This window comes from Diospyros lotus, unplaced genomic scaffold, assembly GCF_014633365.1.
Source record: "Diospyros lotus cultivar Yz01 unplaced genomic scaffold, ASM1463336v1 superscaf1, whole genome shotgun sequence".
Classification (NCBI taxonomy): Eukaryota; Viridiplantae; Streptophyta; class Magnoliopsida; order Ericales; family Ebenaceae; genus Diospyros; species Diospyros lotus.
Window position 1 is genome coordinate 1,012,384 of NW_026267104.1, and position 13,635 is coordinate 1,026,018.

At 30.8% G+C, this 13,635-nt stretch overlaps 1 protein-coding gene across 1 annotated transcript; it reads right to left on the reverse strand.

The window, feature by feature from the left end:
* Positions 1–984: 984 nt before the first annotated feature.
* On the reverse strand, positions 985–3,228 carry LOC127792823 (zinc finger protein CONSTANS-LIKE 16-like). Its single transcript, XM_052323425.1, has 2 exons — positions 1,820–3,228; positions 985–1,523 (listed from the first exon to the last, which is right to left on the reverse strand). Exons 1-2 carry the CDS (start codon positions 2,822–2,824, stop codon positions 1,266–1,268), a joined length of 1,263 nt encoding a protein of 420 aa, XP_052179385.1. The 5' UTR covers positions 2,825–3,228; the 3' UTR covers positions 985–1,265.
* Positions 3,229–13,635: the final 10,407 nt, after the last annotated feature.

A 13,635-nucleotide genomic window follows, 5' to 3' on the forward strand; every position in this document is an offset into this window, starting at 1 on the left:
ACATTCAAAAGCACCTTCAAATGAGTAATTAAATAGATTCAAGAATCAACTTAGGATGATTACTCTTGCGTGGTCGCGATACTTGTACCCTCGATTACTTCAGGGGATGTAAATCGCAACTTAGGGTTTTTAGGCCTTATGTAAGACGATAATTGAACTCGTAACCCACCAGTAACACCGGCATATTGTTCATCCGATTGCTTGACCTATTATTCAAGAACCAACTTTGTATTTGTTTAGGTAGCGTTTGTTAAAATGAGCAAGATAAGGGAGTATCAAGATAAGCCCAGAATAATTTTCGAATCAAGATATAGAATGATCAAGATAAAGTTTGAAGCATTTCAAAATTTTTATCGATCAAACTATTTGTTAAATTCTTTGAATGTATTAGATGACACATAAGTCATTTTTTTCTTATATGTAGGGATCGAGATATGCTTATTATGAGGGGAGGAGAGATATGCAAATCTTGAAAAATTAAGATAAGAGGTCATTAATGATTTTTTTCAAGAATGGTTAGATAATCTTAATTAACAAACATGTTGGAAATAATAGAATTCTAGGATACATTCCATACCTTAACTTTTTTACCTTATATCTTGATTAACAAACGCCCATTTTAGGAGGATTGAGCACAAATATTTAACTTTCAAAAGCAAAAGTAATAAAAAGGTGAGATTTTTTTTACAATATATTATCCTTTCATTAAGATGGGGTGGAACCTCAATACAAAATTCGAAATGTTGGGTTCTTTGAACTTAAGAAATTCAAGCTGCTGTTCTTCTCCTAATTCATTGCTGCTTCTTCTTTCTATACATTCTGATGAGCTTTTCAATTCTTCACTGAATTTTTGAGGACTTAAACATGTGTCTTTGATGATCAGTGTGTGTAAGATGATGTCTTGCCTTTATATTTGCTTGGTTATACAACCTAGAAAGTTTGATGTGGAACTAACACTTACAAACTAAATAGAGAGAGTACATAGAATCTTGAAAATGCATCCCTCTTTTATTGAGCTAACATGGGGCAATCATCCAAATGGAAAACTAATTCCAAAATTGCGCCCCCCAAAAAAGTTATTTTTACAACTCGATCCGAACTTTCGATTACAGGGGAATAATCTTACCATAATTCTTAGTAAACGCTAAAAAGAAGTTATTTTTACAACTCTATCCGAACTTTCAGTTATAGGGGAATAATCGTACCATAATTCTTAGTAAAGGCTGCCCCTTGATATTGCCAAGAAAATATTTGACAGTTAACAGTTATTTGTTGACAAGGTAGGGGAAAGCTGCAGGCCCTGAAAAGGATGCTGATCTCTTCACGAACCGACCTTTCATTCTTGGCCTCTTCTCTGCATTGAGTTTCCTAACTTCATACCTTATCTTCTTCGAAAACAATCTTGTCCTCCTCTTCTCTCTGTACCTCGACACTCTTGCTTCTCTTCCCTCGTCGCCTCCTCTCATCAATTGGCTTCCTTCCCCTCCATACAAATGAGAAGAAGATCCTCCATAGCATGATCCCTAAAATATTAATTCAACGCATAAACACATCAACAGACAGTAGAAGCTTATTAATCAAGAGTTAAACAATTGTTAATTCTAGTTAATTATATATCTAAGCTTCTCTGATCCATACAACTTTCAATTTGAAATCAATTTTAAAGTTTGCATGCAATGCATGTACTCAGAGCCCAAAACTTCCATTTGCATGCTTATTTATAACTTCGTTTTTATTTTTTTCTTTATTGATGAGAATCCGCAATGGCTATTTGGTCATGTGTGTGCTTAGAACATGGAGAGATTAGATGAGGGGATACCATGAAGTCGGGCCAGCAGTCGTTAGGGTTGAACTCCGGCCGGCTTCCAGTGGTCCAAGGCGAGCCATGGCTAGCCCAAGCAGAGATGACAGCCTCATGGTTAAGCCTCAGAAGCATTTTCCTCTCCTCTTCTGCTTTACATTCACTCTTCAGCATGGCTTTCTCTGCCACCCCAGCCGCAGATTTCTCCTCCTTCCCGGCCACCGGCGATCGATAACTGAATCTCAAATCCACGGTTTGTTGGCATCCCGTAGCAGCCCCTACATCTTCATCTTCAACCTTAACTTTCCTACCCTCTAAGCAACCATCAGTACCATCTTCTTCTTTACAATCTAAAAGTAGTCCCAGCCCTTCAATGCCACAATTTTCTTCATCAAGTCCGGTCCCTAATAAGCTCTCAACGTCGGCAGCAAACTCTGCAAGATCCATGTCCGATGGAAGAAACTCGTGGAGATTATCCAAGCCATCACAAGCTTCCTCTCTTCCATTATCATCCAACAGTCGACTGAACTCATCTTCCATGGCGGTTTCAGCTCCATTATCGCAGAATTCTGCAGCAAAAGGGTCGAAGATTGGGACCTGGTAAAGAAGGTACTCTTCATTCTCTTCCGGCGAAGCGTCTTCACTGCCAATCTCAGGCACTAAAGGAATCGGGTTTGTGATTTTCTCCGCCTCCGTGGCCACCGCCGTAGACGGCGGAGTGAAGGAAGCGGGCTTGGTGGGCCTCCGGGTCCGGGCCTTGCGGGTAAACCCTTGGTGCCAAGCTGGCGGAGATTTCTCAGCCGGCTGGAGAGCCATCTTCATCTTCTCCAGCCGAACCCTTGTTGGAACCCTTTCGTGCCGGCTTGCTAACTGGTTCGCGGAATGGACCGACGAATCGCAGGCTTGGCAAAGGAAAGCATCGTCGGCGGCGCAGTACCACCGGGCCCTTTTGGTTAAGCAGCTCTCACAGGCTCTGGCCGTCTTGCCTCCAACCGCGTTGGCGGCTTTCTTGTCAGGGATCATAACGGATTATTGACGATTGGAAAGCTGAAAACCTTAGCAGCTTCAAGGATTGATGAACAAAAACACCCTCAAAACATGGAACAGATAGCAGCTCTCGAAGGTTAGTACTAAAGATTCTAGATTGAATCAAAAGCTGAAACTGGGTTTGAATACTCGATTATCTAGCTGGAAACTGGTGAATTTGCAGGTTCCTTTTTGCAGGGATCATCATCAGGGATTGAAGATCTGTGTAGTTTTGGAGCTGACTTTGCCGTATAGCCAGATCAAGGATTGAACAATATTTATAGAAGAAACTAGAGAGGAAATATTGAGGTCCATGAAGTATATATTTGGGAAAGAAATGAGGGGCAATAATTGTAACATGGATGGGTACACTGTGAGTGAGTGACCCACAGATGTACGCTTTTACTCTTTTGCTCTGGGGGAGCTAGGTTGGTATCAGGCAAGAGCCCTAGCGAGCAAGCCATTGATGATGGTTTTGGTGCTTTCTACAGTGCGAGACAAGAGCCCTAGTTGGGCCCCATGATTGGTCTTATCTCATTCCTCATTGGCTAAATTACTCATCTCCATCTTAATCTCTCCCTCCCTATTGGCTCTCTGTCCACATTAGGGATTCCTTGTGGCCCCCCATATACATCATTCTCTCTCTCTCTCTCTCTCTCTCTCTCTCTCTGTGAAGTCTCTCTGGGCGTTAATGTTTTGTATGGATGCTTCAATTATTCCTGTTTGAACTTACAAAACTGTCGCTGGCTGGTCCCCAACAGTTGCTTTCAGTTACTGTCCAGCTAGCTCTCTTTGATCTTGTGAAGAAGAAAGCACTGCTTTGCTCTCATGCTGGTGCTGTGGCTACTGGAAACGGTGTGGGCCATTCTCCTCCAGTTAATGGGTTAGTGGATTCTGTGAATGATGCAATCTCAGCCTCAAACTAAGCACACACTCTCATGCACTCTGGTAATTCTTGTGCATGAAACCACCCACCAATGTTTCACCATCAACCAAGCCTGGTTATTCTTCTCGTTATTTATTTTCAGTTATATGAATTCTAGATCCTCGTATAGCTACTATATACATCAGTTGAATCATCAATTACATAAAATTTTAATTAAACTAAGTGGGTTTATGTTTATCCAATTCTTATTCATTTGATACATTATAACAAACTAATTTTGATTTTTCTTTCTCTCCCTAGTGGATAGTAGGGTCGCAAATAAGTCGAGTTATTTTACAAGCTACTTGGTGTTCAACTTAATAAAAATTCGTTTGTGAAATAAATAAGTCAATCTTAATCTTAACTTTAAATTTCAATTCGTAAACGAATTGAGTTTGAACTTAGTAAAACTTAGTTTGTTAAAACTCGTTAACATGTTCAATTAGAAATTCGTAAATATTAATAGGCTCAATTTGAAGTTCATGAATAGCTCGTGATCAATCTTATTTATAAATACATTAATACATTTATTTATAATTTTATAAATATATTATTTAATATAAAATTATAATAATATAATCAAATTAAATATGTTTAAAATTTATATATATTAGTCTAATTATTTAACATAATATAATATATATAATAAATAATAATAATAAATTAAATTTAAATAAAATAACAAGTTCTAGTACTTAGCCTGAGCCCACTAGCGAGACCTCCAGCTCGAGTTCAGGCTCACCAGCAGGCGCTCGAATCTCTAGTAGATGCTCGAGCTCAAGCGTAGAAATTAATTTGCAAACTAAATCTAAGTTCAACGAACCTTAGCTCGACTTGGGTCAATTGCAACCCTACAATAGAGATGAGATATTCAAATCATAAAAATTCACATTGAAATGTTTATGAAATTGTAGTTATTTAAGTCTTCTTTCTAACATCTCAAAAGTCAAAATTACTATGATGTTAAGTGAACAAGTTTAGGATAATATTTGTATAGATAGGATTTTACAAGTGACTTGAAAATACTATTTTATCCATTTCTCTCTTCTCTTGATGACCATTTTACCCATTTTTCTCCTTTCTCCTCTCCTTCCCCTTCAACATCGCCTGTCGTCGATCGCTACTTCACCATCGCCACTCACTGCTTGTTGCCGGCTACCTCCCGTTATATCCTCGCTTGGTCGACGCCTCACCTTTGGCCTGACCAACCACCACTTTGTCTATCACATCTCACCTGGTCGACCGTCGCCAAGAGAGGCGAGGCGGCCAAGAGATAATGCAATGGGGCAGCAAATGAGAGGCGTGTGACGATGGTTGGTCAGGCGAGGATGTAGCAGGGGGCGAGGCGGAGACGACAACGAGAGAAAGACTGTGAGATATAGTGTGGGAAAGGGAAGAGAGGGGTGCAGTTGCTAGAAAGGAAATGGGAGAGAGAGAGAGAGGAGAGAAGAAAATATCACAATAAATCCTCAATTTATTGTAAGAACATCACCTATAAACCCCTTTGTAAATCATCAATCCTCAATTCATTAGCACGACTCACAAGTTCATTAAAATAAAGTATAAATCTTAGCAGCTCTTTAAGTGTATAAAATATTTTATTTTTTAATTTTAATTTATATTAAATAATTCAATTTTTATTAGAAAATAATTTTTAATTTTTTTTAAATTTGTGCTGTGAATTAGAAAATATCATTTTTGATATTTTTAATTTTTTTTAAAAGTGAATGTTATGAGTTGGCAGCATAAAAATTTTTACAGCAGTTTTAATTATAAAATTAAAATTAAAAACTACAAAATAGATGATTTGCCTTGCGGCTGATGTCAGCTATTCGAGTCCGCTTATCTCCCACTCATGAAGTTAGTCGATACAAATTTATATGATAACATGCAATTTTTTAGATTCAATGGTTCGATCTAGGATTTATCATTCATATATGTTTTATAAAATTAAATGAGCATTAATTATAAGAATTTTTTACTAATGAATTTACCGACATGTAAACCTAATTTTTTCCTCCATAACCAAAAATTTAAAAACACAAAAAACAAAAAGAGAGTTGTGGGTACAAATCGTTGATGCATCTTTGTCCATTCTATAGGGATTGAAAAAGCTAGTGTTGATTGACGCAAACTGATGCTTTATTTTGTTAAATGAAATAATATTTTTATAATAATGAATTAATGAAAAATACTTATTTTTAATATATAACTATTCAAGAAATTATGAAAATATCTTTTTTTTCAAATTATCGTAAGATATTTAGATTTGGGTAGGGGTCAAACCCGACCCAAATAAGAGGCTCAACCCATTTAATCAAAGATGTCAAATTTATACTTACCCAAGTTAGCTCATGAGGTGTGAAATGACAATTCACATGACACAATTATGACAATCTTTTGCTTCACAATATATTCTTTTGTATATCATTGATTGCTTGTGATTGTTTTACTTTACCTCTTATACCAAGATTAATTTGATACTAGAAGAATGCTCAAAGAGATAGAGTCATGTTTTTATAAGTGAAGCAAGCTTTGAACAAGTTCAAGCCCGAGAACTAGAGCTGGCCCAACAGAGTTGGGGGTCTAAGGCGAAAAGATTTGTTGAGGCCTTCGAGTAATAATTTTTTTTATAAAAAAAAATAATATATTTTTTTATACAAATATTTTATTATTTTATTAAATAAAAAAATTAAAATTCAATCAACTACAAAATATAATCATCTCTTAATGATAATAAATTTTTAATTAAAATATAATGTTTTAGAGATAAGAAAAAAAAACCAAACAACTTACAACAATAAATAAAGAAAAACAAAACTAATTTTTCTTAAAACTCTAAAAAGATCAGTGCGAACAAAAAACTATATATTTATGATTCTTTTATAAAAAAAACAAAACAAAATATTAAATTAATTGTATTAAAAAGATAAAATTCACTAATAAAAAATAACTTTTCATTCTATAAATATGTGGGTTTTATGTAATATTGAGATTTGGAAACATTACAGCAATGATTAAAAATTAAAAAAATGGTGAAGGGAAGTTAAAAACAAATTATAATGTTATGTATTTAAATTTTTAATAAAATATTAATTATTAAAAAAATAAAAAAGTCTATATATACATAAATATTACAAATTTTTAAAATTTGGGGCCTTGTAATTTTGGAGGTCTAATGTCATGGCATACATGGCTTAAGGGTTGGGCCGGTCCTGCCGAGAACAACTAACTCCAAATAGATTGAATGATAATCGAGTTTAACTATCATCAATCAATAAATGTGTAATGAGCATATTTACACATTATTTTTGTAAAAAAATAATGGAATTAGTTTATTTAGTAAATTATGTGACACTCAAGTTAAGAACGGATATGAATAATAAATGTGTAATGAGCACTATAAGTTTGTTAACTTATATGTGAAGGTGTTGGCCTTTATATAATTAAACGAAAGTCAAGGTATTTGAAATTATATCTCAATTTTCCAAACGAGGGTATCTTGGGTTTGTGCCAAATCCAACTAGTTGAAATCATCTCCAAGGTTCCTAGATTCAAATATCTTGGGTTGATGATGGATTCGTTGGGTTGGAATTATCTCCAACATTCCCAAATTTAATTATCTCAGGGTCGTGTTTATCAGAATCGAGTTTTCATGAATTAAAATTTGTTATAAGTTAAAGATTTTGTGAACTTATCTTTTAAGTCTAGATTGAATGAGAGGACACATATTATCTTCTTGACGTTTATTAGTAAAGACAGGTTAAAGTGACACGTGGTAAGATAAATTACTTGCTAATTACTGATAATTTAGTGATTTCATATTTTTGAGAATTTTTTATTAATATAGAAATATTATTTTAACACTCAAATTTAATATTTACAATCAGATTTTATATTAATATCTTATACTTAATATCCTATCACATTTATATATATATATATATATTGCACATATAACATGTAATGGAATTTACAAGATCCTGTAATGTCACTATATATATGCATATGGTTGAACTCACATAGGTTTTGACACGTGTAACTCTGTTGAAAATTATCCATGCACGTCATCCCATTGTGTAAAATGACTAGAGAGAGACCCATATTTCCACAAAATTCCCAATATCTTATCATCAATCTTCTAATCAATACGTGACAGGATGCTTCACAAAATCTCTGAATTTCTTGTTGAATATTAAGTTACAGACTAGAGGACAAAATAAAGTTTTTCGTCGACTATACTAAAATTATGAATAAAAAGACTTTTAAAATTGTTATGTCGACGCAAGCAAAATTAAAAGGAGGGTGTGGGCCCCACCCCTTCTCCTTCTCCTTCTCCTTCTCTCACGTCAGACAAATCTAACATAAACAAAAAAATATATATTTTTGATTTAATTTAATTTTTTATAAAATAAAAAAATTATATAATTCACGAAATATTAACTTATCTAAATTTTTATATATGATTTTGTAGCCTCGACCACATGAAATATCTCTAATTCGATTTAAAACGATAATAGTTGAGTTTAAACTATATGCCTTCTTCTTTTAATTTTGATCTCTGGCCTTATTTTTTTTTTCATCTAGGTTATGCTTTGTCTTGATTGAGTAATTTACTTAATTCTCTAATTTTATTATTTTACTTACATTAATTTTGAATTGCTATTAATATTTTTAAAAATATAATAATGCTAAAAAAATATAATAAATAAATGTTGAAAAAAAAAGAAGAAACATTTCCGTTTTGAATTGCTTGTCTCCTTAAGTTGATTGATGGGGGCAGCCGTAGATGGCGACGGATGGAGACATGAGAAATTTAAAAAATGGAGTCTTCAATGGAAAGGCTGAAACTATTCGTTATTTATTTTTCGTGGTCCAACTGATCCAACAACACATTCCACAGTCAATTAAATTTGGTGTCTCACATTCCATAGTCCCCTAATCCCCAATGAAAAGGAGAGTTTTTTTTTCAGTTTCCTAACTTTTAATATTGGTTTATGTTAACATTTGTATGATTTTTCCTTGTTGTTATCTGAACATTATTATTATATAAATTTAACGAAAATGTTATGTTGCTCGCATTAAACAACATAACATTTATTCAACACAAGTAAATTTAGAGGGGGTGTGACCTCATTGAAGGAGTGGGATACACACACAGTGACGGAGCCACGTACAGCCAAGGGTGGGCAATTGCCCACCCTGGATTTTTAAAAAAATATATTATATATAATATTTTAATATTTTTTTCTAAATATCTACCTTGAATTTTTTTAAAATTCTGCATTTTAGGTATATTAGTCGATGAGGATAAGATTGTTCAATGATTGCCTCAGATTGTCGAAAACCATCGTGACTTTGGCCGGTGGCAATTGCTAATGCATTTATATACATTGGATTTGGCCAAAAATTTAAGCTTAGATCTATAAATTTTGGCCATTAAATTTTATTGATTTTTTGGTATGTTGGTTGATGAGAATAAGGGTGTCGAGTGATTGACATTGATCGTCAAAAATTATCGGTCATGGTAGTTGGTGGCAACTGTCAGTACTTTTTTCAGTATTAGCCAAAAATTAAAAATAAGAGATATAAAAATTTAACCCATTTTTCTTTTGTATATGTTAACCTCTTTTTACCATTTCTTTAACTACGTTTTAATTAAAGGGATTATTTTTTTTTATTTTTTGTTACAAATTTATCAATTACATATTTGAAATTATGACAAAAAATATATTTTCTGTCATGAAGTTTGTCGAGACTCGACTATAAAATTGAATTAGAGATCAATAATTGAATGACAATCTATCATGAAACTTATCAAGATTCAGCTGCAAAATCAAATTTGAGATTAATGATTGAATGGCAATTTAGTTATGTATATTCAAAAATAAATATTTAATAAAATTGATAATGATATTATTATGCGACGTTATTAAAATATAAAAATATGTCGATTGTATAATTTATTGATATATATTTTTTAATATTATTTTATTTTAATTTTAGATAGAGTTTAGGGTTTAATTTTTGTCCACCCTACCTAAAATTTCTGGCTCCACCACTGCTCACACACCCATCCATGCAAGATCGTGTCGAACAACAGTAACATAAGGTGCTTGATAGATTTAAAGGGTAAAAGCATGAATGATTAGGGGTGAACAAAATTTCAATTTAATCAAAATATTCAAATTAAAATTGTCGATTTGATTCAATTCGAGTTAAGCGTTAGTTTGATTTGGTTTTCAAATTTAGCAATTTCGATTATTTCGTTTCAATTCGATTATTTCGTTTCAATTCGATTTTATACATATTGAAAAAAATCAAAATAATTGAACCGACGAATTACTCAAGTAGAATTTTGATTACTCAATTAATGTTGCATGTTAATCAAGTACGATGTAGTAAGTACTCGTGTAATTTGATTAATTAATCGATTAATATTACTTGTTATTCAAATAATAATAGTCGTATTTGAAAATTAATTAATTAATATTACTCATTAATCAAGTAATAATTGAATTATTTGCGTATAATCTCAAAGATAGTCGAGTAATAAATAGAAGGTTTTTCAACTCTTATATATTACAAAAAATAATCAACTAATCATTTACGACTCACATAGCTTTACTATTTATTTGAGTAATTGAAAAATCTTTTTGGCTTTGTCAGTTTTTTAGTTTGTTCAATTTTTTTTTATTTAGGGTTTTTCTTATTTGTTCAATTTTTTCGATTTATGTTTTGTTTGATTTTTGTATTTATTCGGTCAATTTAATTTGATTTTTTATATAATTTTAATATATTCAATTTCAGCATTTCTAAAGCTGACCCCCTACAAATAACGAAGTCATTAGTATCTAACAAAAGTTTGACTAAATTCATCATTTATGATTTTGTGTAATTTGCATATTATAGAAATAATTGCCCAGCGCAATACCTAACCCAAAGGTATGCGAGTTGGAATCAATACATCGGGAAACAAAGAATTAATCAACTAATACAAGACATATATATTTTCATATCCAATTATTCATTTTTTCCGTCATTTTTGCTCCTACTTTCCAAACTTAGATCTTAAAAATGATTGGTTCGGAATATGTTTGATCTAAAATCTCATATTTCATATAATATAATAACCTTTGTATGAAAAATTAAATACCAAATAGAGTGATTCTTAGTTCAATTCAAACCAAACACCAAGGTTGATATTATATTTTACTCTTAATTAACGTTAAGAAATGATAAAACACTTGAAAATTTATTTATTTATTTATTTAGCTATTTAAAATTTCATTTTCTATTCCTATTATTGATCAACTAGCTTAAAAAAAAAAAAAGATAAGTTTTAAAATGTACAAATAATAAATATAAAGCTGTTTTTTTTTTTTTTTTTTTAAGGATTTTAGCTATAAATTTTCAACTTTGAGCCCGGCCCATTCTACATGTATGCTCAATTACAGTAACTGACTAATCTGAGGCCTTTCAATGCCACGTGAGCTGCCCTGGGCCCCACAATTAAAATTAAAATTTTAATATAAAAAATTAATTTTTAATAATAAATTAATCCCAAAAAAATTACAACACACACTCAAATCTGTAATGTATAATTTTATATCTTAAAAAAAAAAAATCAGACCCCTCCCTACATAAATTTTTAGATCCGTCCTCATGCCCATATCTCATCTTAATTGTTAGTTTTTTTAACTGAAATAACTAAATTCAAAGAGTCAAAATTGATCGTTCAATTTGATTTAATTTGTAGACTAGTCGGCTTTTATTTTGAAATTTGATGTTTTCAATTATTTTGATTCGATTGGATCCCATTGTTAAAAAAAATTTAAATAACTAAAATATAAAAAACGATATCATTTTTAACCAAATTATGAAGTAGAGAAGTGTAGAGTCGATAGAAGTGCAATAAAAAAAGCTATTCAACAAAATAAAAGGGTTATTTTCTTTTTTTTTTTGGGGGGGGGGGGTTTATAGATTTTTAATTTAAATAATTATTCATTCAATATAATTTAATTTTTTGAAAAAATTGAATCTATTCCATTTAAACAATTCAATTAGTGCGTGTCACCCCTAAACTTTCCTAAGATTATTTTTATTATATTATATAAATAAAATAAAAAATGCATTTTACCTAAAAAGTGAAAAACATATCTATATGTATACATATATATACGTATGCATAGGACGTGTATTTATGTTTATCTACATATATATATTTCTATATATGTTTATGTATATCTACATGTATATGTATGTATGAATGTGCATGTATACATACATGAGTGCATGTATGTGTCAGCTGTGTCTGCATGTATATACTTATTGTGGATATATGTATTGTTGTTGTTGTATAGGTATACATATATATATATATACAAATATATTTTCATGAAAAAAATAATTTTTTAACTTTTGTAATAAGAAAATGATTTGAAAATTTTGAATTAATAAATTATTTTATACCATTTAGTATAAAATATTTTGATTATAAAATTATTTTTTATTTATTTTTTACAAAATACCAACAAAATTATTTTAAAATTTTTATACCTAAGCTAACGGAACATAACTATCGTTTTGATGGAAGGGGAGGGATAATTTAGAAGAACTACTTGTAGGTACCTCGTGTAATTTCGTAAACATGTGGGTAGAAAATGTAATTTCGTAAACCTTTGCCGCGTTTGTTGATGGATTTATGATGTTTATCACAATAAGTTATAAACAGGTCAAACTATCGGGGTATTTGGGTCTGTTTGTTGTAACTTAAAAGCTACAACTTTTAACTTCTAACTTCAAAAAAGTGGGTATGTAGTGTTTGTTTTATCTTTTAGAATTTTAACTTATAGCTTCTACTAGCTTTTAGAAGAGGTAGAAGCTAACTTTTTTAAATCTGGGGTATCCCAGGTTCTACAACTTCTGATTAAACAATTATATTTTTTGATAATTTTGCCCCTATTTTTAATAAAAAATTACTCTTCTGTCCACGCAATCAAGGGTCTCTCTTCTCCACCACCATCTCCATTTCAAATCTCTTATTCTCTCTCGCCATCTCCCTTTCTCTCTATACACTAATTAATTTTTTTATAACACTTAAAAATTATACATATACACTAATTAATTTTTAAATTATCATTCTATAACTATTAAGGGTATTATAGACAATTATACAAAAATAAATTATTTTATAATTTATGATATCAAACACCACAACTATTTAACTACAATTTTTGAGAAGTTGTAATAAATAAGTTCACAACTTATTCTAAGTTTTAGAAGCTATAATCTAAGAAGTTATAAATTATAATTTCTTTAATTATACTGCGACAAACGGGGCCTTTGAGGGTAATGATTTAATCGCTTATAAATTATTAGTGAAATTTAAATATTATATAACTTATTTAGTTATATATTTATTAAAAATTAAAGAGTTTAAACGTTATTTTAAAAAAACTTCTCTATCTTTTCTCAAAACACCAAAACACTGTTATCAGCTTATTTTGTTGACAAAGCATTTTACAATTTTATCTTTCAAAAATTTTAATATTTTCAACTCTTTTTACCTTTAAATAAAACAAACTCCAATCTATTGTCATTTCTATCTTCTTTTTTGTTGCCTTCTCTATCTTTATTCGTGGCCTTTCTCTCTCTTTCTATATATATATATATATATTAATGTTTATTGTTTTAATATATTTAATATTTTTATGAATTCAATCTAAATTTGAATATAAAATATTATATTAATATATTTTTTAATAATTGTACATAACTTATTAACATATAACAATTTAATCATTTGAATATATATTTATAGTTTATTTTTATTAAAAATTAATATTTTATAAATTTTATTTATATTATTCAATAATATGTC

Excerpts from the sequence above, each read along its gene's own strand:
- LOC127792823 (XM_052323425.1), bottom strand. The coding sequence starts at position 2,824 with ATGATCCCTGACAAGAAAGCCGCCAACGCGGTTGGAGGCAAGACGGCC. Across the intron at positions 1,524-1,819 it reads ACTGCTGGCCCGACTTCATG|GGATCATGCTATGGAGGATC; the intron begins GTATCCCCTCAT and ends TTAATATTTTAG.